The following is a 24,281-nucleotide window of genomic DNA, read 5'->3' as shown; positions in this document are numbered from 1 at the left end:
CTTGGCACTGTAAAAATAAAATTGAATCTTGATCTTCAAGGCTTATCCGTATCAGTAGGCCTCAGCTGATGTGGTGTTTATAGAGCTTGTGTTTATGATCACTATGGACCAAATGTTGGACATAGCTGAAAAGTTAAGCACATATAGAATTGCCTTTGGTAATGACTGAGGTGATGTAGATGGTTACAAAATCTTTGGTACCCGTAGCAGTCTGTTGTCATAATTTTGTAGTCCCATAGAAATCTTTCCAGCATGCAGATAGCAATGCTCTTATCTTAGAAACCCAAACACAGATGTAAATAGATAAATAAACTAAATACAAAAATATTTTAAAAAGTCAAAAACCTGATTGTCCATCACATTTTTATTATGACAATAAAACCTGCAGCTAGTAGTTAAAATCATGCAGTTTGTAGGTGAAAGTGTAAAATATCTCAGTCATAGTGGTAACTGGGATGAGGTCACTTCCAGTTCCATCAATCAAATGTGAAGCCGAATAGCTTCCTTTCACATTATTTTACTGCATAAAACATTCATGTGCCTGGCTGACAGTTGGCTTCCCACTGCAGAAGATCATTTTTTTCCTTCATCTTGCTGTGGTTTACTCTTACATATCAAACCTTTCTTAAAATTCAGTTATTAAGTTATGCAATCTTTAGTTGGATGAATCACAGGGAAGTTTAGTCTATTAACAGCTCACAGGAGACTTTGCTTCTTTAAATCCATGAAGTTCAACTTCTCTGTTAACTGAAATTGAGGTAAAAGCATTACAACAATTAGAATTCATCTTTATTGTTTGAATTTCCATTTGTCAGACTGAAGGAGTTTTTGAATTCTTATTCTGGAACTTTTTACTGAAATTATTTTGGCTAAGCTGAATTCATCAAAGTAAGATCTCAAGTAGGGAATTCTTATTTGACTAAACTGGCTCTAGGGAATATTTAGATTCATGTGTGAGAAAACTGGTCCTAACTCCATGATAAAAATGTTCTCCAATATGATAACTAATAGCACGGTGTGCATTTTTATTCACAATATTTACTTACATGTTGGGTTCACCACTCTCTGACGCTGTCATGCTGTTTTCTTGCTGACCTGAGACATGTTTTGGATCCATAAGATTGATACAAATATACAAATTATTTCAGTAGTACAGGCAGAATGTACTTTTACCTCTTTTCCTTTTGCAGTACAGCACCAGGCAGACTGACGATAGGATGCATACGAGTACTACCACCCCTGCAGTAATTGCTATAATAGTCATGTGTGTATTTCCTGAAACAGTAAAAGAATCTGATTTTTAAATTTCTCCTGGATGCCTTAATATGTTTATTTTGTTTGTATGTCAAAGAGATTTTAAAAGTTTTGAATGATTCTTGCTTTTGTGGATTAGAAGGATGCAACATAAATTCCTTTACCTTGACTTATTCGAATAATGGTGTAATTAATCAGCATCTCCTCAACATTACTAATCTCACATGTGTATATTCCCTCCTTCTCTGAAGATAAGCCCAGTAATGTGAGGCTTCCCAACTCTGATACAGCCTTCACATGCTGCTTCCACTCCTTTGAGACTGTGTAGTTGGAACCAGACCCAGTCTTTTCCAAAATTGCACGATTAAGGAATCTCCAAATGAGGCTTGTTGGAGAAGTGTTAAAGCTGGGGCAGGGGATTGTGGTTTCAGTGAAGCTGCCAGTAACTGAAGCTGAAACAAGAAGGTTGAGCATATGCCAGGTATAGATGAACAGCCTACACATGAAGTGCTTCTGTGTAAATCTAATGCATGTGTTTCAGTATTCAACAATAAGCAGCTTTCAACCTCATTTCCTAGCTCATATGTGAGGTCATACTCACGTAGCTGCCTCAGACTGGCTCTCCCCCTGTTCCTCTGAGTGCTCACAGTGCAGCTGTAGACTCGATCACTTTCATTGAATGAAGCTATCAAAGAACCGTTGATGTTGTAGAGCTGCTGCTTGGTCTGCTCGACTGTTGTTGTATTCTTGAAGGTCACCTTGGATGGCGGTCTGGTTGACCAGGTGAGCTCAGGTTTAGGGTAGATGCCCTCTGAGCTGCAGGTGATCCTGTTTCCTGCATGCTGAATGCTGACTTTGACTGGGGCTGAAAAATATAGAGTAAACCTGTGGCTTTTCAACGTAACACTACAACTGCTACATATATTAGAGGTTGGTATAAATCTTTTGAAATATCGAGCACTTAAAAGAAAAGGAAAATCCCCCAAAACCTCAGATTTTTCATACTGTGCACTTTAAGGTTGATAAATGAATCCTTTTCTGTATTAATGGTGCTGATGTAGCAGCTGTATCTGCCCTCGTCCTGAACCTGCACCCCTGTCAGTTGGAGTGAGGCGTTTCCTTTGGAGAGCTGGTCCTGGAACAGCGATGTCCTGCTTCTGAATTGTTGGTCCTGGGTTCTGAGCTGGTCTTTGTTGCCATAGTACAAGTATACAAGAGGATGTCCCTCTGACAAGTGCATCCAGTGGATGTATACTCCTCTAGTGTTTCCCTGGAAAGTGCACGGTAAGATGCACGTTGTCATGAAAACACAGGAAACTTCAGTATCTGAAACATCAGATAAAGACTGTTAATGACTGATGAAGTTTTGCACATAAAATATTTTGCAGTAACATGAAGGGAAATATTAAAGTGAGCCATTTCTCAGTCTGACTCAGCTGGTGCTAGTGAATGCTTCACTCACCTCCTCTGGAAATGGTCAGAATCCACAGAAACATGACAATCACCAGACACATGGTACTGCCAATCATGGTAATCCTGATCCTGTAACATGTCATTTCACATGGAGCACTGGACTGCAGAGAGATTTGTTTGTATTTTAGAAATGTAGCTTTCCCTAAGGGGAACAGGCTTTTATGATTAATGTTACCAAAAGTATCCAATTTACCTGCACAACTTCATGATGGAACCTGCTGAAACAGACATGAGACAAAAGGAAGTCCAAAGGCAGGTAACAGCCCTGTGAACACCTGCACCTGGTATCAATTCAGCCATGTGGGCTTAATTAGAGAGAAGATGGAAACAGGGCAACATGAGGGAGAGAGAGAGAGAGAGAGGTAGAGGTAGAACTTGGAGCATGAGAATAAATTCTAACCAGTGCACACAGTTAATCCACATAATCCACACACATAATCCAAATTTAATATTCACTGTGTTGTGGTGATTACAGCTGGTTAGAGTTACTTTTTAAGTACCTTCATGGCTAGTATCAGTTTAGCTGTACAAATGTACAGCTGTACAAATGTACAGCTAAACTGATACTAAAATGAAGGACAGTAGGTAAACTCAGATTTTAAAAAACAAATAAACTGCAAATCCAGTGTTGACTGTTTTTGTCACAATCAATCTAACAAAGAAAAACTCACAACTCTAGGTCCAAGGGACCATGCCAACTCAGTTCTGACCTCCTGATTAGATCTCTCACTCTTTAAGGACAACGTGGTACATTTCAACAAACCCCAGTGGAGCTGGCCTGTGGTCCACACTCTTGACAAACAAGAAAGTCTGAGAAAAATGTTCTCAGTTTTCTCAGTTTCTGATATTTAATTAAAATTGACCAATTATTGAAACCTCCATAAAAACTGGCTAACCAGTTCATATATGGTACTGGCTTTATACTTTGCTAGCTTCAAAATGTTACAACAACAAAGGTTATTTTAAATACACTCTTAACACTGTTTAAGGGGCGATCGTGGCTCAAGAGTTGGGAGTTCGCCTTGTAATCGGAAGGTTGCCGGTTCGAGCCCCAGCTTGGACAGTCTCGGTCGTTGTGTCCTTGGGCAAGACACTTCACCCGTTGCCTACTGGTGGTGGTCAGAGGGCCCGGTGGCGCCAGTGTCCGGCAGCCTCGCCTCTGTCAGTGCGCCCCAGGGTGGCTGTGGCTACAATGTAGCTTGCCATCACCAATGGGTGGATGACTGGATATGTAAAGCGCTTTGGGGTCCTTAGGGACTAGTAAAGCGCTATATAAATACAGGCCATTTAAGATGAATTAATTTTCTGCAACCCGCAACTGCAACCCCCCCTGGCTGCTGAGTGAGCCCTCATCTTGGACTCTCCTCAGCTCTTTCTGGGACAGTGGTGCGGCTGCCCCTCTGTGGGTCTTCCTTGGTCTCTTGTGTTCTGGGGGCCTCTGGATGTCTGGAGTCTTGATCTCCTTCATACCTGCTTCATGCCCTGGAGGACGGGGCTGTGGCCCCCCCACACCCTCTAGCAGATCATTACATGAAGGAACCTTGCATCCATGCTCACAGGTGTACACACGGGTGCTCACACACACAAACTACACCCTTTTTGGCTCCTACCTCAAAGCACACTGTGTTCTGTTGATCTTATGTGCTGCACAATAATGTTTAAAATTTAGTATTTACTGTTATATTCCCATAGATCATCGTGATGTTGTTTATTATGGTCCTCTTTTTTTCTTCTTCTGGTTGTTTTCTCTTTTTTCTTTCTCAACAGGTGATCCAGGTGATTGATATATGTATTTTTGTCTGCTTATTTAGTTGGTTTTTGTTTTTTTGCCCTTTATCCCCGTCCCTCTTTCCCACTGTTTTTCTTTCCCTCTTTCTTTCTCCCCTTTCTTTTCCCCAGTCAAGTCTGTCCCGTATTTAGCAAGTGAAAATAAAAAAAAAAAACAATAAAAGGTTAATCAAATGGACCATTACGGCAAGGCTGGGATGGTCCATTTGATAAAGTAAATCCGTTGGGCATCTTTCTTTGCCTTTAGACAATAATTCTGATGGCAAAAGAACCAAACGGGCAGGCAAAAAAAGCTGAATTCATTTTTTAAATAAATTAATGAAGGATATGATAGAAAAATAGTGACTGTAAAATGCATTTTATATATTATTAAGTAGATTCTGAAAAAAAGTATAAGTCTCTTGCTAAAGGGAGTGCCTGAGGAAATATTTGTTTTTGTGTTGTTGGACGTCAGAAGAGGATACAGGCGTGGTTTAATGTTCACTCACAGCAAACACACCCCCACAGAGAGAGAAAGAGAAAGGATAAACTGACGCAGGTAAGCAACCACAGTAGGATCCTGACTATTGTTACTATTATTAATAGTAGTATAGGAGTACTGCTACTACTACTAGTAATTAGTGGTACTAGTATTGATTTTTCTCCCAAATGTGTTTTTAATTTTGCTTGTTGGACTATCTACCCACTCAGTAAAGGTGCACTTTCACTTTATGTTGTCAGCGCGTCTCATCAGCCTTCATTTGGGTCACACAGCCAGTAATTCATGACAACTCTACTAAAATACAGTAAGTATTTGTACTTCTTTACTTCCCATTACTATGACAACATTTGCTAACATCCCGTCTCTAAATAAGACCTAAATTACAATAATTAAAAAACATAAAAAGTGAACTGCACTAATGTTCAGACTATGTTTAAATGCTTTGCAGTCAGTTTAGCTCTTTGTGGGCTCTTAAAAATAAGATTCAATAAAAGTGCGTACAGAGACAGAGAGACAGAGACAGAGAGACAGAGAGAGAGAGAGAGAGAGAGAGGCCGTCTGATCTGTTGTAAATGGGAAGGGAAAACTGGCAGATATGAGCTCTGCTAAATAACGCTCACTGTATGGACTAATAACATCCAAAGCGGGTGCACAAACTGAGCGAGTGTGTGTTATCTGCTTTATGCTCTGTGCTGTGTGGAACTGGTTCAACAGGTATAAACTATATACACAGTGTGCTGACTGTAAGGACAAATTGTTGATTCTTTTCCACACATAGGAAGAACATTTAGGATTGTGGTCGAACTGGTTTTCTCCACTAGATCATTAAAACAATAATCATGCTTGACAAGTGACACAGACCATGCAAATGTTCTTTAACAGTAATATTTTAATTTCAGGCCTGTTGATATGTTTGGACCTACAAACAAAAGACTGTTAAACAAACAGCTCCTTAGAACTACTGTCACGGCCACTTTTATCCTTCAACATACTGTGAACTCGCACGAGCTTTCTAGTAATTTCTTTAAATTATTGCCTGGAATAGTTTTCAACTTCCAACCTCTTCTTTTCAGTTTGTCTTCCCTTTTCTCCCTTGTCCATCAAAGTGATCTCACTCTGCTTCAGTAATGTTGAGGTCTGGGCTCTGGAAAGGTCAGTCCATGGCATCATGAAGCCTGCAGTGGCTGGTCCGTGACCCTAGATCAGACTCAATTTGAAAAAAGAGTGAAAACAAAAGATCTGATCCTGTCTGACTGTTTGTGTTGGGACCTTGTGGTGACAGGGATTTGCTACAGCATCACTTTCAGATACTCTTCATCTTCTGTAGTTTCCTTTTTTTGTCCTCCATTTGTGCAGTTTCCACGTTTCTTTTCAAGGGTACACTGGACACTATGTTAAGATATGCAAAATTCAGGTTTAAGATTTAGGTTCAGTTAATAAAATTGGAATAATTTAAGTTTTTGTGATAGTGTGGCAGGCTGCCAGTAACAAAGTCCCCCAGATACACTTTAAAAAAGTGGTTCTTTGCTAAGTCTGGTTTATCCTTCTGCTTTTTAACCAATTCAAATTAAATGTCTTAACCTTGTTTTTCAATTAGCAAAAAACTGTCATGCGATGTGAAATTGGACAAAGAAGTTGATGAGAGTGAAAAAATGATTTTTAGGACACTCAGACTAAACATTGCTGGCATAATGTTCGCTTAACCAGCTGTTATTTTTCAGCTGGGTTGTTGTCCGGGTTGTAGTATTTGCAACACCATAAACATACATGTTTATGCACATTTTTGTGTATTAGAGCCCCGACTTCACTTCAGAAGATAAAGATTGAGGTGAGGAGGAAGAGGATGACAATTTGTTGGTCAGTATATCAGTATACTGTCAGTCCTCTCTTTTTTGTCCCATGTTTTCTTGTCTTTGGTAAAGGGAGCCCGTTCTCAGATGATACAACATCGGTATGATTCATATCTTGAGTCTGAAGGTTTTCCTCTATGGTCTGAACACCTACAGGTTTCTTCTTCTCTGACTTTGGCATAGTACCTGCATGGCCGGTCTCTAGGTACATTCATAAAATGTGATTGAAGTAATGATACTGCCCATCTCAGCCAATGTATTCAACACGGCAGGTTAACATAGCAGCATCCACAAACTAGTGCCTGCTCCTGAAAACTGTCTTCAGATTTACCAGATGAATTAAGTTTCTCTCTATTCCCTGTGTATCATGACGATCTGGTTTTAGTTTACATGACAATTCTGAAATTGGCTCAGTGGAGAAATCTGACCGTAACTTAATAACCTCTGCTAATGTGAACTCACTGTTTCTGGTTTACCTCTCAGACTCACTTTCAGAAGTTCACAAGATGAACATTTGTGTTGAGGAAGAAAAGAGTGGAGCAGAGTCTGCAGGATCCAGCTGTCCTTCTATGAGAAGTGACAGCTCCAAAGTTGATCCTTTAAACTTCAGGGATGAACCTGGACCCTCAGACACAACGTAAGACTCAGTTTCTACTAAGATTTTCTCATCCTCCCTCAGTGTGTAACCACGAGTCCATTTAAATTTGACCTTTATGTGAACAGTACACCCTATTAGTCCAGTTCTTACTGAGGTCATTTTTATTTTCAAATTAAAACGGTTTTAGCACAAGATTATAATATATTTTATGTTAAATGTAAATGTTTATGTCAGCAACATCACTACATAAACAAGTGTGAGTAAAATAAATGATCCTCACATACAAAATTCTGAGTGAAAGACAAAGGAAGCATTAAGAGGACTAATGCTGCTAGTATACAACGAAGCAACTCCCCACAACTTTGTTTCCAAACATATAAAATATTCACAGTCAGCTCAATCAAATGAAATTCAGCTGTTAGTTGAAGTATATCGTCTTCCCTACTGCTCTTTACGCTAGTGAAAGACGATGCAAACTCTGTGTTTGTGTGTGTACGTGCGAGCACGTGATTACCTGTGTATTTATGTGAGTGCACGTGAGTGAGTGTGCGTGTGGGTATGTGAGTGTAACAGTTAAAACACTGTGTGTGTGTGTGTGTGTGTGTGTGTGTCTGTGTATGTGACTTCCTGCCGGTCATAAAAGTAATCTCCCCTCATGGAAGCTAAACCAAATTCCTCTACAAAAAAAGTTAACAGATTACAAGCACTGAGATCCCCACTCTGCATCCACTGGGCCATTGGCCTCTTGTTGTCTTACTTTTACAGATAAGCATGTGGAGAGTCTCCTGCAAACCTACTTCTAAGTTATGACAATTATGAGCTTTTATTAAAGGCACAAGCATCAGCAATCCCCAACTGTAGCTTCCTGTCTCCTTTTATGACAGCAGACCCCCAGTGTCCATAAATTCCTTTCCCTCTACACAGTTACACACTCTCAGGTCTACAATTAAACCAAACTAAAACACACAGACAAATCCTTCCCTATTCCTCTGATCTGCTGGACCCTCTCATCTAAGAAAATTTAACACATTCTATTATAATAATTATTTTCTTGCACTCACAATCACTACACCTGGCTGAGGTTGTAGTTGTTGAAAACTGGACACAGATCAGTGTTAAGTAAGACAGGCTGACAGGGAAAGCACTTTATTACTGTTGATGAAATCAAAAGCAAACATCACATTGATGATTCAAGCTCTAGTTTTCTTCATCTTAAAAAGTATTTCCCTTTTCTCGTTCCTCTTTTGGCCATCACACCGTCTGCACAGTGTTGTCAAATTTTGATCCATTTTTTAAACTGATAAACAACAATTGACTTTAACAATTAAAAAATGTGTTCACAGAGAGAGGAAGGCGATCTCAGAGGATCCAGTGTCTACCAGCCATGGACCAGAAAAATCCAGGACTGAAGCACAACTGCAGATATCCAGTAAGAGCAGCTGTCTATAAAGTAGGATTAAGCATCCGCTTATTCATGGACTCATTTCTGAGAAAAACTGTTACAGTCAGAGTTATGTAATACATCCTCGGTACTTAATATGGCATAGGGGAGGGGCCGAGGGAAGTGAACTGAGTTTTCCAGGTGGAACTGTCAATCTTTAATAAGTGTTATTGTGTAATAAAGACACAGGCTTTTATTGGCAAGTTGATTGAAAATAATTAAAAACAAACTGGAGCTGCAGAAAAAGAGTTAAACCAGTATTCTACTACCAAATATTATAATAATATATCATAATAAAAAGGTAATATTGGCTGATTTTTTAACATGTTTAGATAGTATTACTATATTATAAGGCGTGAATTAATCCTACATTGCTCAGGGATTAGATATTTAAAATAAACAGGACACCAGAATAAAATGTCATCCAACTCCCACTTTCCCAGTTTGTGGTTTGCACAACACCAGGATCCTGCCCCACCCCCGTCACTGACTGACTTCTAACAATCCAAGGAGTGAAAGCACGTGCAGTGAATAGCACCAAGCTGCCCACTTACATACCTAAAAAATTAAAAGTTTTGACAGAGTGTGATGTTCTTTGACCATCAGTTTTACAGATACAGACTGCCCTAATAAAAAAAAATGCAGGATTACAATTTGTGTAACAGTTTGGCACACACTGGAATACTTGTGTCTATCTTTAGAAAGAAAGCACTACAAAATTCATTGATGGTGGATAGCTGTATTCTGAGTACGGCACATCTCTAATCCCCTCTCCTAAACTGAAGTGCTTAATTTTTGGATGAATTAGCCACATTATATAAGGATTATCTGAAAGTATAACTAACCATAACCACCAGTTCTTTCTTCATATGTACAATAATAAATCTGAGTTTTACTGAGTTTTTCTCAACAGAGAGGTTCTATTCTGCTTTCTCTGTCAGCTGTCATATGACTTGATGAAAGTGCTTAGATAAGGACTTCATTTCCCATAAACATTTGCAATATTTTTTATCAGCGACATTTCAGTCCACATTGCATAACAGTTGTTGGTGGTAATGCACAATTTCATTGTTTGGCAACTGCCAACAAAGTAACAAGAATAAGACACTTTGCAGGCCAAACATTACAGTTAATAGAAAAGATGATCTGATAAAGGTTCACAGTGAGCTCAGACATGCGAAATAATAAAATGGAGACAAAAAAACATTGTGTATCAGAGACAAACATCATAAATCATCCTAAACAAGAGCCACAGACTTTGACCAACAGCCCACAGTAGGTTTTTCTGTAATTACGCTTCCCTAATTTTCACACGAATTGCTCAGCAGATTCACTTGCTGAACAAAAACAGAAAAAACAAACAAAACAAAAACAAAACAAAAATAAAGACAAAACACACTTCTGCCAAGAAAAGCTGAGCATGTTCTAGAAAGCAGGTTTAGTAAAACTTTAAGTTTGTTCCTGCTTGAAGAAGGAAGCTCTGGTTTTCTGTTCCACATTTCCTCATTCAGACAGTCAATATTAAAGCTTACATCAAAACACAAATTTGAACGAGTTTATGTCTTTACAAACACATACGAACAGTAGAATCCCAGTTAGATTTTAAATATGTTTTATATTTAACAAAACCACTTTTTATATCAACCTGCCATCAATGTAAAGGCAGAGACAAGATCTATAGACTGCATCTCTGTAATTTTGTGACCAACAAGGCAAAAGTTAGATTTATAATTGCTGCATTCAATCATTTACTATACATTACAATTGTGATCCCAGTTTGAATACAACTATGGCATCAGAGCTCCGGTGACGATAGCTTTTTTCATTATCCATGAAATTCATAGTGAGCATGCTCTGAACATTTTGTTGTCATTTAACATGTTAAAACATGAAACATATACATTACTGGGATTAATTTAGCAGGCCAACATTAGAATAATAACAAATAGAATAACTTAATAATTTCTCTGACAAAACAGCTGATCAGAGTTGGTTCATTGACCTCAGAGTTTATTGTTGGACTCGTTTAGTTAAACATGCTTTTGGGAACAGGTCACTGCACAGCTGACATCAAGCTGCAGCCAGAGTAGTAATCATAATAATCAGCAGTAATTATCATCATTAACTATAACACACAGACTATTTCAAAATTTGTCATATGGTGTAAAAACTTTGCTAATTACTACTGATGAAAATCAGACTGTTTCTGCTCCTTCACAATAAAGGTTTTCACACATGGAAGCTTTTACTGTCAAATGGAAATGCTGTGTTGTTGTAAGCTGACTAGCAGACGTTGTTATTTCTTATTAAATTGTTCTCCACATAAACACAGGAACACATCTCGAGGGTCTGAGAGGAAAAAAAAACTTATCTAATGTGTTCTTAAAAATGTCTAAAAAAAATCAAAAAATCTCAAAAAATCTTATTGCAAACCATTTAAATAATGTTATGGTTAGATGTAATAAAAGTATAACTGTTTTCTTTTTTGTTATATTTGCTCTTTTTTAACAGCAGATGTTGGTCTGCAGGAGATTTTAAATGAACATAAAATACATCTAAAGAGACAATATGAACGTGTGACTGAAGGATTTGGTGAATCAACAAGTGGAACCCTCCTCAACACGATCTACACTGAGCTTTACATCACAGACAAACAGAGTGAAGAGGTTCATACTCAACATGAAGTGAGGCAGCTGGAGACAACTTCACAAACAGATACCGTCCATGCCCCAACAATCAAGTGTCACAAACTCTTTGAAGTTTTACCTCACCTGATGAGACCCATCAGAGTGGTTCTGATGAACGGAATTGCTGGCATTGGAAAAACCTTCTCAGTGCAGAAATTTATTGTGGACTGGTCAGAGGGCTTGGAAAACCAAGACATCAACATAGTGATTCTGCTTTCATTCAGGGAGTTGAATCTCGTTAAAGATGAGCGGTACAGTCTTCTGGAGCTGCTCCATGTTTTCTATCCAACATTACAGAAAGTCACCACAGAGAAACTGACTCTTTGTAAACTTTTGTTCATCTTTGATGGCCTGGATGAAAGTCGACTTTCACTGGAGTTCACTAACCGGAAGATTGTTTCTGACATTACTCAGACATCATCAGTCAATGAGTTAGTAACAAACCTCATAGAAGGGAATCTGCTTCCCTCGGCTCTCATCTGGATAACTACCCGACCTGCAGCAGCCTATCAGATACCTCCTAAATGTGTTGACAGGGTAACAGAAGTGCAAGGCTACACTGATGCTCAGAAGGAGGAGTACTTCAGGATGAGGTTTAGTGAGAAAGAGCTGTCCAGAGTTATCTCCCACATTAAGAAATCCAAAAACCTCAATGTCATGTGTAAAATCCCAGTCTTCTGCTGGATCACTGCCACAATCCTTGAGTACATATTGAATACAGACCAAAGAAGAGAGCTACCAAAGACCCTGACTGACATGTACTCGTACTTCCTACTGGTTCAGACAAAAAGAAATAAACACAAGTGCCAAAAAGAACATGAAACGAGTCCACAGGAGCTGACGGATGCTGACAGGGAAGTTCTTCTGAAGCTGGGGAAGCTGGCGTTTGAAAATCTGAAAAAAAGAAACATCATATTCTACCAAGAAGACCTGGAAAAGTGTGGTCTGGATGTCACAGAGGCCTCAGTTAATTCAGGGGTTTTTACTGAAATCTTTAAAAGACAGTGTGGGATTTTCCAAAAACCAGTCTACTCCTTTGTTCATCTGAGCATTCAGGAGTTTCTGGCTGCTGTTTACACGTTTCACTGTTACACCAACAGGAAAACAGAGGTACTAAAAGAAGTCCTGGGGGAAGAATATAACGAGACATCTCTGGACATTTTTCTGAGCAAAGTCATGGAAAAGTCCCTCCAATGTAAAAATGGCACTCTGAACTTGTTTGTTCGCTTCCTGCATGGCCTCACACTAGAGTCCAACCAAAGACTCTTAGTAGGTCTACTGAGTCAGACAGAGAACAACCCAGAAGTTATCCAGAAAATCATCAACAACCTAAAAGAGATGAGACGTTCTCAAATTTCTCCTGACAGAAGCATCAATATCTTTCATTGTCTGATTGAGATGAATGACAGCTCAGTGTTTCAGGAGATCCAAGAATTCGTGAAATCAGAGACAAAACTCTGTGAGATCCACTGCTCAGCTCTGGCCTACATGCTGCAGATGTCGGAGGAGGTTCTGGATGAGTTGGACCTGCAGAAGTTCAACACATCAGATGAAGGACGACACAGACTGATCCCAGCTGTGAGCAACTGCAGAAAGGCTCTGTGAGTCCTGTTGTGATCATTAACACAATTAATCAGATTAGATCAGTAGTTCCCAGGGTGGCTGTGGCTACAATGTAGCTTGCCATCACCAGTGTGTGAATGTGTGTGTGTGAATGGGTGGATGACTGGATGTGTAAAGCGCTATACAAATACAGGCCATTTACCATTTACAGGTGAATCTTTCCATTAAACTGACTTTATTCAAAATCTTCTGGAGCCAAATTAAAAACAGGAAACAGTCCAAATGTTTCTCTTCTTTAGTTTATAATCAAAAACATTGTTATAGAAAAGGTGAATGAGGCAGGTTCTATAAAACACTTTGAGTAGAAAAACTTTTACTCAAGTAGATTAGCAAGGTCCTATATAAGAATGAATCCATTTACCATTGACGAGGATCAGATTTCACTGACAGAATGTGGACATGATCATGGTTTAAATGTAACACAATTTTGTTTTCATCTGTATATTACATATGAAATCCCTTTGTTTTGTCTTCCTATTCACTAAGTCTGTGTTTACAATGCAAAATTCCTGCTTTTATAATAACATATTTGATGTTTTCTCTTGTCACAGACTAAAAGCTTGTCATCTCTCAGAGACTCACTGTGAAGTTGTGGCCTCAGCTCTCAAATCCGACAACTCCAATCTGGTGGAGTTGGACATGACTGGAAACAAGTTGCAGGATTCAGGACTAAATATTTTGTCTGCTGGACTGTCTAGTCCAGACTGTCGACTAGAGACTCTGAGGTGAGTTTGCTGACTGGAGCTGTTGTTGTTTAATCAAAGATCTAAGTTTTACACTCTTGGTTAATAAAGGTTCACAATTTGTATGAACAAAAATATATAGAAGTGTTATTGATTTCAGAAATGTTTGCTTTTCCAAATGGCTGAACGATAATTTTTACTTTTGGCTCCAAACAGACGTGACAGACTTGAGCAAAGTTAAGTTAAAAGCTGACAGAAGTCAGGTTATGGTAGAGAGATATTTTTACAGTTGTTCAGCCTCCACAGGTCAAACTCAGTCAGTCAGAGAAGATGAGGTGATTGGTGATGAGGCGTTAGGGTCTGTGTGGGGTGTCAGTCACTCTGATAAATAGCAGATAAAAACAGGCTACAGAGATTTTGACAACCCACACAGCTGCTTTGGTGATGTATGTGTTAAAGAAAACAGCAGCCTGACACAGTCCGGAACATAACAGCAAAGCAGGATTCTGAATGTATGTGAGGATTTTTTAAAAACAGCTGGAGAAGAGAGAGGCTTCTTAAAAAGACTATAAGAAGAGGGAAGCTGAGAGTTTTTTTTTTAAAGTTTCTGTTCCTCTAAAAATGATCCTGTTTTAACTCATTTTGAGTATTACAGCACCAAATATCGCTTATGTTGTTGTAAAGCAACATAACAACACAAGAAGTCATAAAAAAACAGAATATCTGCATTGACAGCAGACTGAAAGCTGCCTTTACCAGCCCAATATAACCTCACTAACCAGGCAGACAGACTACCATGGTTTGTGAAGTAGTGCCTGCCTAGAGTCTAAGAGTATAGTTCTAAATCATCTGTTCTGTAGATAGAGAATATTTTCAGCACTAAATCTTTAAAGAAAAACTACTGACCAGTTTGAGTGTAAAGAACATTTTATAAAGAGTTGTCAGTCACATTCTTCAGCAGACCATTTCAGGCTCTCATGAACTCAGACGTTGAGCTCAGGTAATGTCACTTCAGTTCACTTCAGGTCGCTTCAGTCTAGTGTAGAGATTAGGACTGAAACCGTAATAGTGTTCATGTAAAAAATACTAATGAAAAAAGATCAACTGACCACTGTTTCTATTTTAAGAATAAAGGAAACACATTCAGATAACTCTGTCATGTTGGTACTTTGACTTCTGCTCAGCAGACAGATAAAGTCACGTGGTCAGATCCAGCTGTTTCAATATTTATTTAGTGTCCACCATTCTTTAACAGTTTTGTACTTTGAAGACTGATATAATAATGCTTTTAGAATGATGTAATAATGATTTTAGAATCCATGATAAAACTTCTGGGCGTTAATCTTGAAGAGAACCTCACTGATGACTGATATCTGCATTTTTCATTCTTTATTCAGGTTGGAGAGCTGTTGGTTGTCAGATATCAGCTCTCTGGCTTCAGCTCTGAATTCCAACCCCTCTCATCTGAAATATCTAAACCTGAGCTACAACAACTTGGAGAATTCAGGAGTGAGGCATCTTTGTGGTTTTCTGAAGAATCCCCACTGTCTATTGGAGACTCTGAGGTTAGACACCAAATTTTAACTGTGCTTAGATCCTAATCCCGGATAGTATAGTATTTATAGTCTAAGTATAGTATAGTGTCGATTAACAAACATCTTGGGAACATAGTTTGTACCAGGAATTTTGGCACATTTACAAACTGACACTGCTGAACAGTGACAGTAAACTAGATGAAGCAAAGATGACGAGTTATTTGTGTCAGAAAGCACAAAGAGCCACTGCAGAGCTAAAATTGTACTTTACACCTTCACTGGGGTTTGTAGTGCTTTCATTTCAGTGTTGGAGTTTGTGATCAGTGCCTAATTTAATACATTGCTACATATTTAGTTATTTTAATGAAGGTATTTGCCACACACAGTTACAGTGATCTAAGAATGTTTTCACCAGTGAGGAATGACTGACCAGCAGTTTCAGAGGTAGACCTGCATGACATCTAGAAAAAGCAAAGCAAAAAACCCCCAGGAGAGCTAGTGCCAACTGCTCACCAGGACTATCCTAGCTCAGTGCTGACCTTCTTCAGCTCCTGACATATTATGACACTGGATGCTTTCAAGCACAGACTCTTAGTAATAAACACTTTTTAAAAATTCCTTATGCAGATTGCAGCGCTGCAGTTTGTCAGAGATCAGCTGTGATCATCTGCTTCCAGCCCTTCAGTGCAACCCCTCCCATTTGAAACATCTGGACCTGAGCACGAACAACCTTCAGGATTCAGGAGTGGAGCAGCTGTGTGTTTATCTGAAGACTTCAGATTGCAGACTGGAGACTCTCAGGTCAGACACCATGTTTTAGTTGTACTTACATATATATGATGTGAAAGCTGGCATTAACCTACACATACATACTGACATTAACCTAATTAACACTTTAACTGTGGCAGAACAATGGTTCACATTTCAAACATTAAAACTGTGTTACTCATCTTAAGACAAACAGCCCTCATCTGGGCTCCACCCTGATTAATGAAAGAAATCTCCGTCCGTGGATCGGGTTTCCTTCGAGACATGGGCAGCGATAAGCAGAGTTCATCCTTTAACATAAACAAAATTAAAATATTCTCATGCATGATCAATGGTTAATCACGGTACCAGCTGGAGTACCGGGAGCAGTTTGGAAAAACAAGAAGACGCGGAGACTGTTCTAGGTGTCATTCCAAACTGACTCAAAGGTTTATTCTCTGTGCAACAGTTTTATAGGCAGACAAGTTTCAGTTCAGACCCTGCCCACTGGGTGGGGTGGCATCCTGACAGTTAAATTCCTTTGTTCAGCAAGGGCAATAAAAAAAACACTCACAAAAACAATAAATCTTTACCGAGATCTCCTACATCCTGAGTTCTGACACAAAAACCAGATGGTCTTCACATAAACATTTTCTGCAAGGTAAAGAGTGATTTGTTGGTGTTTTTCCTCCAACCTTAGTATACACCATAAATCTTGAGTTAACAAGGCAAGAGAAAATAACAGTTAGCATAAAGAGCTTTGTTAAGTTACAGAATCTTCAGTCTAATATTATCATACAGGTCCATTAAACACTAGACATTTAGAATCCTTTAGTGATATAAGTTTGCACATGGTAGAATACTGCATGTAGTTATTTGCATCTAGGAAATGTTTAACCATATATACCCAGAGGCACATAATCAATTGTGTGTGTTCTTTAGCAGGCTGCAAGCTTGAGGTACACTGAGGAATGCACTATCCCAGTTTAAGTGCCTTGTTTACATATAGATGAACTGTTGGATTTTCCAGGCCAGCAGGCCAAAGGAAATGCCCGTGGGGTTACAAGAAGAGGAGATGAAGTTTTAAAACAAAGGACATTGCAGAAACAGGGTCCTTTGTATAATATCACTATAAAACAATATCCTGTAAATGCTAACCGTAGTGCTAAAATTCACAACAATTAACATTATTGCTATCAACTCTTGGTATACAACACATTGATTAATCATTTACAGTTAACTCGTTTTCATGGTACAAAGGTCATGACACACAGGAATCTGTGGAACAGAAACAGTTTGTGGCAGGAATCATTGCACAATTACAAATTGTACTGCTGAATGGCATGCTGGGTAATGCTAGCTATACAGGTCTGTCAATAGTGGCCAAAGAGTCCGTTGCTACAAAAGGTTTTTCAATCAGACTTGTTTTTCTCTCATTTCTGGTCATGCTGCTGCTTGTGTGTTGAAAGACAAAGACAAAGTTTAGGTGGGGTTCAGGGAGATTTGAGTTTAAAAAAAGTATTATTAATTGATTTAAATAACAAGGGATAATATACAATATTACTATAAATGTTGCCATTTGATGCATTATATCAGAGTTTATTGGCAGGTTACATCAAAAAAATAACACATAAAAAAATTGCCAGCTTTTAAAATGTGTCTGGTATAAAAGTGTCCTCAAATATATACATTTCTTTCAAACTAAATCTTTAAAACTGAAGCAATGTAAATACTTTTTTCACAATTTTGATCTAAAAATTAGGATTTTTGTCAGAATTTCATACCCCCACTCTCCAAGACCCTATTTTTTTCTTTTTTTCTTCAGTGAACAAACAGCATGTCATCAGTCAGATTATTGAGAGCTCTTTTTTTCACTTGTACCTTTTGTCTGAACCTCCATCCTGTTGGCTCAAACTGTTTGGATTTTACATTTTTTAAACTTGAACATTTCAAATCTTCTGAACAAATTATCAAACCTTAAATGATTTTACCACAGATTTTGCCTCATAAACTTACATCTTCTATCTCCATTCAGGTTATGGGGCTGCAAGTTGTCAGAGACCAGCTGTGATTATCTGTTCAAAGCTCTTCAGTCCAACACCCATTTGAGAGAGCTGGACCTGACCTTGAACAACCTGCAGGAATCACATGTGAAACAGCTGTCTGAGCTTGTGGACAGCCCACATCACACACTGGAGGTTCTCAAGTGAGTAGAGGCTTGGACTCAGTCCAGGCTGCTTTCCCAGTATAACACAGTGTGAAATCAGTGATCCAGTGTTTCTTGTACATCTGCAGTCTTCTTAACTCAGTGAGGCTGTAAGAAGAGAACAGTGGCAGGCTTCAATATTCGACAGAAAGACAACAGACATCCAATCAAATGACACAGAAGTTTGTGATCATGTGTTTGAGTTGATGTGACGATAACTAATGTTCACATCTACAGAGAATAAATGGATTTGTAAGGGTGTCAGCTGGAAACAAGCTTTATTTCCTGTAGACATGAACACAGAAACATCAAATCACACAGGTGTATTAAATATTTTACAGAATATTTTATTTATTTTTAGAGGAAGAAATTGTCAAGAAACAAAACATTCTACAAAGAAAACAACCAACTCGCCTATCATGGAAATCCAAAATGATGCAGGAAAATTAGTCAAGAACACACGCACAGAGATATGTTGGAAGCAGGAAGCAGGCAGGATTTGTCAGTCTTGACAGGTCCCAGTTTATAGCCAGACCCATTTAATCTCGAACCAGTGGTCAGCCTTCACCTGTAAATTACATTAAACTGCTTACTAAATGAACACCACTGCTCCAGGTGTGGAGAAGTAAATGCAGTACACAAAATTATGACCTGGGTCATAACCTCCAGGAATCAAGATTGCATATGTCTTACTGTCAGTGCTTTCATTGACATTTGTTCAGTAGTAGCCTCCATGTATATTAGTAAGCTGATATTTTAGCAACAGGTAAGAAGTTCAACAATACACAGCAACCTTTCGATCTTAGTGAAACAAGAGAAAATCCATTCATTGGCAGGAGGCACATTGCTTCATCAGCTGACTGTATACTGTTAGTCAGTTCTTCAGCACCAAAGGTTTTCATGCACAATAACAAAGCCTCAGCTCCTGCCTGTGAATCTTTTTCATCATTCCAAATCAATGTTTTGATTCAAATTCTGGTCTGTTAATTCTAATTCCGTTGTTTTCATTCAAATTCTATTCATTTCATTCTAATTCCGTTCTTTTCATTGAAATGCTGTTGTTTTCATTCAAATGCTGTTGTTTTCATTCTAATTCTACTCTTTTTTATTAAAATTCTATTGTTTATTTTAGAATTCTGTTGCTTTCATTCAAACTCTGTTCTATACGTTCTAATTCCGTTGTTTTCATTCAAATTCCGTTGTTTGTTTTCAAATTCCGTTGTTTTCGTTCAAATTCTGTTCTTTTCATTCAAATTCTGTCGTTTTAAATCAAATTCCATTATTTTCATTCAAATTCCATTATTTGTTCTAAAATTCTGTTGTTTTCATTCAAATTCCGTCGTTTTCATTTTAATTCAGTTGTTTTCTTTCTAATTCTGTTGTTTTCATACAAATTCTTTGGTTTTGATCAAATTCTGTTGTTTTCATTCAAATTCTGTTTTTTTCATTCAAATTCCATTGTTTTCATTCAAATTCTATTCTTGTCATTCTATTTCCATTGTTTTGATTCAAATTCTGTTCTGTTCATTCTAATTCCATTGTTTTGATTCAAATTCTGGTCTGTTCATTCTAATTCCGTTCATTTCATTGAAATTTCATTGTTTTCATTCAAATGCTGTTGCTTTCATGCAAATTCTTTTGTTTTTGATCAAATTCTGTTCTTTTCATTCAAATTCCATCGTTTTCATTCAAATCCCATTGTTTTCATTCAAATTCCATTGTTTGTTCTCAAATTCCGTCATTTTCATTCAAATTCCGTCGTTTTCATTCAAATTCCGTCGTTTTCATTTTAATTCCATTGTTTTCATTCTAATTCTGTTGTTTGTTTTAAACTTCCATTGTTTTCATTCAAATTCCGTTGTTTTTGATCAAATTCCATTGTTTGTTCTCAAATTCTGTCGTTTTCATTCAAATTCCATTTTTTGTTCTCAAATTCTGTTGTTTTCATTCAAATTCCATTTTTTGTTCTCAAATTCCGTCGTTTTCATTCAAATTCCGTCGTTTTCATTTTAATTCCGTTGTTTTCTTTCTAATTCTGTTGTTTGTTTTAAACTTCCATTGTTTTCATTCAAATTCCATTGTTTTTGATCAAGTTCTGTTGTTTTCATTCAAATTCTGTTGTTTTCATTCATATTCCATTGTTTTCATTCAAATTCCATTGTTTGTTCTCAAACTCTGTTGTTTTAATTCAAATTCCGTCATTTTCATTTTAATTCAGTTGTTTTCATTCAAATTCTGTTCTTTGCATTCTAATTCCATTGTTTTGATTCAAATTCTGGTCTGTTCATTCTAATTCCATTGTTTTGATTCAAATTCTATTCATTTCATTCTAATTCTGTTATTTTCATTGAAATTCTATTCATTTCTTTCTAATTCCATTCTTTTCATTGAAATTCCGTTGTTTTCATTCAAATTCTGTTCTTTTCATTCTAATTCCGTTGTTTTCTTTCAAATTCTATTCATTTCATTCTAATTCCGTTCTTTTCATTGAAATTTCGTTTTTTTTCATTCAAATGCTGTTGTTTTCATGCAAATTCTTTTGTTTTTGATCAAATTCTGTTCTTTTCATTGAAATTCCATCGTTTTCATTCAAATTCCATTATTTTCATTCAAATTCCATTGTTTGTTCTCAAATTCTGTTGTTTTCATTCAAATTCCGTCGTTTTCATTTTAATTCAGTTGTTTTCTTTCTAATTCTGTTGTTTTCATTCAAATTCCATTGTTTTCATTCAAATTCTATTCTTGTCATTCTAATTCCATTGTTTTCATTCAAATTCTGGTCTGTTGATTCTAATTCCGTTCATTTCATTGAAATTCCATTGTTTTCATTCAAATGCTGTTGCTTTCATGCAAATTCTTTTGTTTTTGATCAAATTCTGTTCTTTTCATTCAAATTCCATCGTTTTCATTCAGATCCCATTGTTTTCATTCAAATTCCATTGTTTGTTCTCAAATTCTGTTGTTTTCATTCAAATTCCGTCGTTTTCATTCAAATTCCGTCGTTTTCATTTTAATTCCATTGTTTTCATTCTAATTCTGTTGTTTGTTTTAAACTTCCATTGTTTTCATTCAAATTCCGTTGTTTTTGATCAAATTCCATTGGTTGTTCTCAAATTCTGTCGTTTTCATTCAAATTCCATTTTTTGTTCTCAAATTCTGTTGTTTTCATTCAAATTCCATTTTTTGTTCTCAAATTCCGTCGTTTTCATTCAAATTCCGTCGTTTTCATTTTAATTCCGTTGTTTTCTTTCTAATTCTGTTGTTTGTTTTAAACTTCCATTGTTTTCATTCAAATTCCATTGTTTTTGATCAAGTTCTGTTGTTTTCATTCAAATTCTGTTGTTTTCATTCATATTCCATTGTTTTCATTCAAATTCTGTTCTTTGCATTCTAATTCCATTGTTTTGATTCAAATTCTGGTCTGTTCATTCTAATTCCATTGTTTTGATTCAAATTCTATTCATTTCATTCTAATTCCGTTATTTTCATTGAAATTCTATTCATTTCTTTCTAATTCCATTCTTTTCATTGAAATTCCGTTGTTTTCATTCAAATTCTGTTCTTTTCTTTCTAATTCCATTGTTTTGATCCACATTCTGGTCTGTTCATTCTAATTCCGTTGTTTTCATTCAAATTATATTTATTTCATTATAATTCCGTTTTTTTCATTGAAATTTCGTTTTTTTCATTCAAATGCTGTTGTTTTCATGCAAATTCTTTTGTTTTTGATCAAATTCTGTTCTTTTCATTGAAATTCCATCGTTTTCATTCAAATCCCATTGTTTTCATTCTAATTCTGTTGTTTGTTTTAGTAAAGTGTTTGTGCAGCAAGGAAGAATTCAGGCCTCTCAGCGGTTAAGCTCCACTGTAGACTTGTCTGAACAAGTCAGTGCTGCCCTTAATAATATTAATAACACCCAAAAATTTGATTCTGTTCATCTTCATGTAGCGTTTTTAGTGGGAGAAACATTTCATCACTTGTTCATGTGACTTCTTCAGTCTCAGCTGACTGCAGGTTTCCCCAACCTTATAAACAGGACATTTGCACAATCACTGAAACTAGCACCACTGAACAATGGGCTACGAGGTCAGTTCCTTAATCATTAATGTAAATTCTCTCTCACTGAAAACACCACGTTCAGATGAACAGAATCAACCTTTTGGGATGTACGTACCTGGATGATTGAGCATGCACCAAGAAAGATCAATAATAGTTAATACTGGATGTGCTTTAACACTGAAAAATGATGAAGACAGTCTCTGCAAACACTCATTTATCTACTCTGCCCTTTCTTGTCTTTGCAGACGGAAGGACCCATAAACACAGTTGTTTGTCTTTGTTGTGTGTGTAGTGTGTGTGTGGTGTGTGTGCGTGTCCTGATGGTCCAGAGAGGTTGAAACACCAGCAGCTTGTGTGTAGTGATGCTGTGACAGGGCCAGGCTACAGGGAGGTGGAGTGGACAGCAGAGCTTCATCCAGCAGTGACAAAAATCAGACGTGCAGATGGCTGACAGTGCTGTAAAAATGCTCTGAGAGCTCCTCTGTTAGACACCATGTAGAATCTATCGTCATCCCTTTGTGTTCTTTCATCACAGTGTCTTTTTGCAGACACTAGGTTCAGTTTTATTTTCTTTGAAAAGTTACCTAAATACATTTTAATATCTTTTGTACAATTGATGTAATTTTAAGTTATTTATCATGGTTTTGAAATCTATCGTGTGACAATGACTTCAAGTATCCTTCTTGAAACAGTAATTTTTTTTTCATCGACATAATCTGTATAGTGCAACTGATCAGGTAAAAAATGTTCAATAATTGAAAAAAGATAGATTTGTTTTATACTTTCTAACATAATAACTGGGATCATGTGATATAAACACTATTGTAGAGAATTGCAAACTGTCCAGAGTTTGGTGTACTATATATCTTCAGTAATTTAGATAATGAAAGTATCCAGTGGTTCAGCAGATGAAGTGCAGAAGGTAGAGGTTTTTTCATGGATGCTAAATCCATCAGTTGTGTTGTTACTGTTAGAGATGTTACACAGTCATGTGACTTCCCTGGGTGAAGACAATTGGCAGCAGTCTGAAGTTTGAAATTCCTGAGCTGATGAATAAGGCTACGTTCACACTGCAGGTCTCAATTCCAATTTTTTGATCAAATCTGATTTTTTTTGTCTGATTGTTCACACTTCAAATACAATGTGACAGCAAACGCGCTCTAGTGTGAACAGTTCACGGCCCTCAAACCGGCCCGCGTGTGCAAAAGAAGATGTCACACACAACACGCTCTGTTTGCAGAAGTAAAAATGGCGGCTACAGAGCCAGTAGGTTGTTCAGCAGTCTATCAATTTCTGCACAGTCTCAACCGACAGAATTTTGATAAATTAATTACAGAAAGGACACTGAGAAAAAAGAGAGCCCATGCTTTAACAATGGCCTTGTTTGCAGCAGTGGCTGCTACCTCCATGCACAGGTATATATTGACACGGAGTCGGAACCAGGAGTGGTGGGACTGGTTTGTCTTCAGATATGTATCTGATTCAGTACCACATATGAAAGTGACCCAGGTCGGATTTGGAAATATCAGATTTGTGCTGTTCAAACTGTCAGACCATGATCGGATATGGGTCGCATAGGGTCAAAAAGTTGGATTTGATGCGCTTTTGCCTGCAGTGTGAGCATAGCCTTAGTTATCTGTCAATAATGAACCTTAATGTTTTATATGGATAATAAGGATCAATAAATGTGTGGATTTGACTCAAAGGAATGACTCTGACTCATGGAACGACTTCCTTCCTGCTTTTCTGTCATGTCGATCAAATTCAGACCTCTAGCTTAATTAGTCACCCACCACCACAGCTTTCCAATTAAAGCTCAACATTCCTGCTTCAGCCAGTCCACAAATTTTAATGA

General features: G+C 37.4%; 2 protein-coding genes across 6 annotated transcripts; one reads left to right on the top strand and one right to left on the bottom strand.

Annotated features, from left to right (window-relative positions):
- Positions 1-337: 337 nt before the first annotated feature.
- LOC101464027 (CD276 antigen) lies at positions 338-3,056 on the bottom strand. Of its 2 annotated transcripts, none has more exons than XM_004574760.5 (8): positions 2,921-3,056; positions 2,717-2,828; positions 2,260-2,580; positions 1,856-2,119; positions 1,419-1,706; positions 1,174-1,275; positions 1,047-1,095; positions 338-747 (listed from the first exon to the last, which is right to left on the bottom strand). In XM_004574760.5, the coding sequence occupies exons 2-8, from the start codon at positions 2,808-2,810 to the stop codon at positions 744-746; spliced, it is 1,122 nt and encodes a 373-aa protein (XP_004574817.2). In that variant the 5' UTR covers positions 2,811-2,828; positions 2,921-3,056; the 3' UTR covers positions 338-743. The 2 variants fall into 2 exon arrangements, with proteins under 2 accessions (XP_004574817.2, XP_076744483.1); XM_076888368.1 differs by having other exon boundaries at positions 2,717-2,796; positions 2,921-3,010.
- A 1,849-nt stretch (positions 3,057-4,905) lies between these two features.
- On the top strand, positions 4,906-24,138 carry LOC101464313 (NACHT, LRR and PYD domains-containing protein 12). Of its 4 annotated transcripts, none has more exons than XM_076888366.1 (11): positions 4,906-5,053; positions 5,236-5,300; positions 7,330-7,483; positions 8,788-8,873; positions 11,400-13,173; positions 13,747-13,920; positions 15,276-15,443; positions 16,041-16,214; positions 18,196-18,366; positions 22,179-22,251; positions 22,672-24,138. In XM_076888366.1, the coding sequence occupies exons 2-11, from the start codon at positions 5,279-5,281 to the stop codon at positions 22,762-22,764; spliced, it is 2,889 nt and encodes a 962-aa protein (XP_076744481.1). In that variant the 5' UTR covers positions 4,906-5,053; positions 5,236-5,278; the 3' UTR covers positions 22,765-24,138. The 4 variants fall into 4 exon arrangements, with proteins under 4 accessions (XP_076744481.1, XP_076744480.1, XP_004574818.3 ...); XM_076888365.1 differs by having other exon boundaries at positions 11,397-13,173; XM_076888367.1 differs by lacking the exon at positions 4,906-5,053 and adding an exon at positions 6,791-6,853 and having other exon boundaries at positions 5,113-5,300; positions 11,397-13,173.
- Positions 24,139-24,281: the final 143 nt, after the last annotated feature.

Source organism: Maylandia zebra, linkage group LG9, assembly GCF_041146795.1.
Source record: "Maylandia zebra isolate NMK-2024a linkage group LG9, Mzebra_GT3a, whole genome shotgun sequence".
NCBI lineage: Eukaryota > Metazoa > Chordata > Actinopteri > Cichliformes > Cichlidae > Maylandia > Maylandia zebra.
The sequence above is the reverse complement of the archived record's forward strand: the minus strand, read 5'-3'. Positions and strand labels throughout refer to the sequence as shown.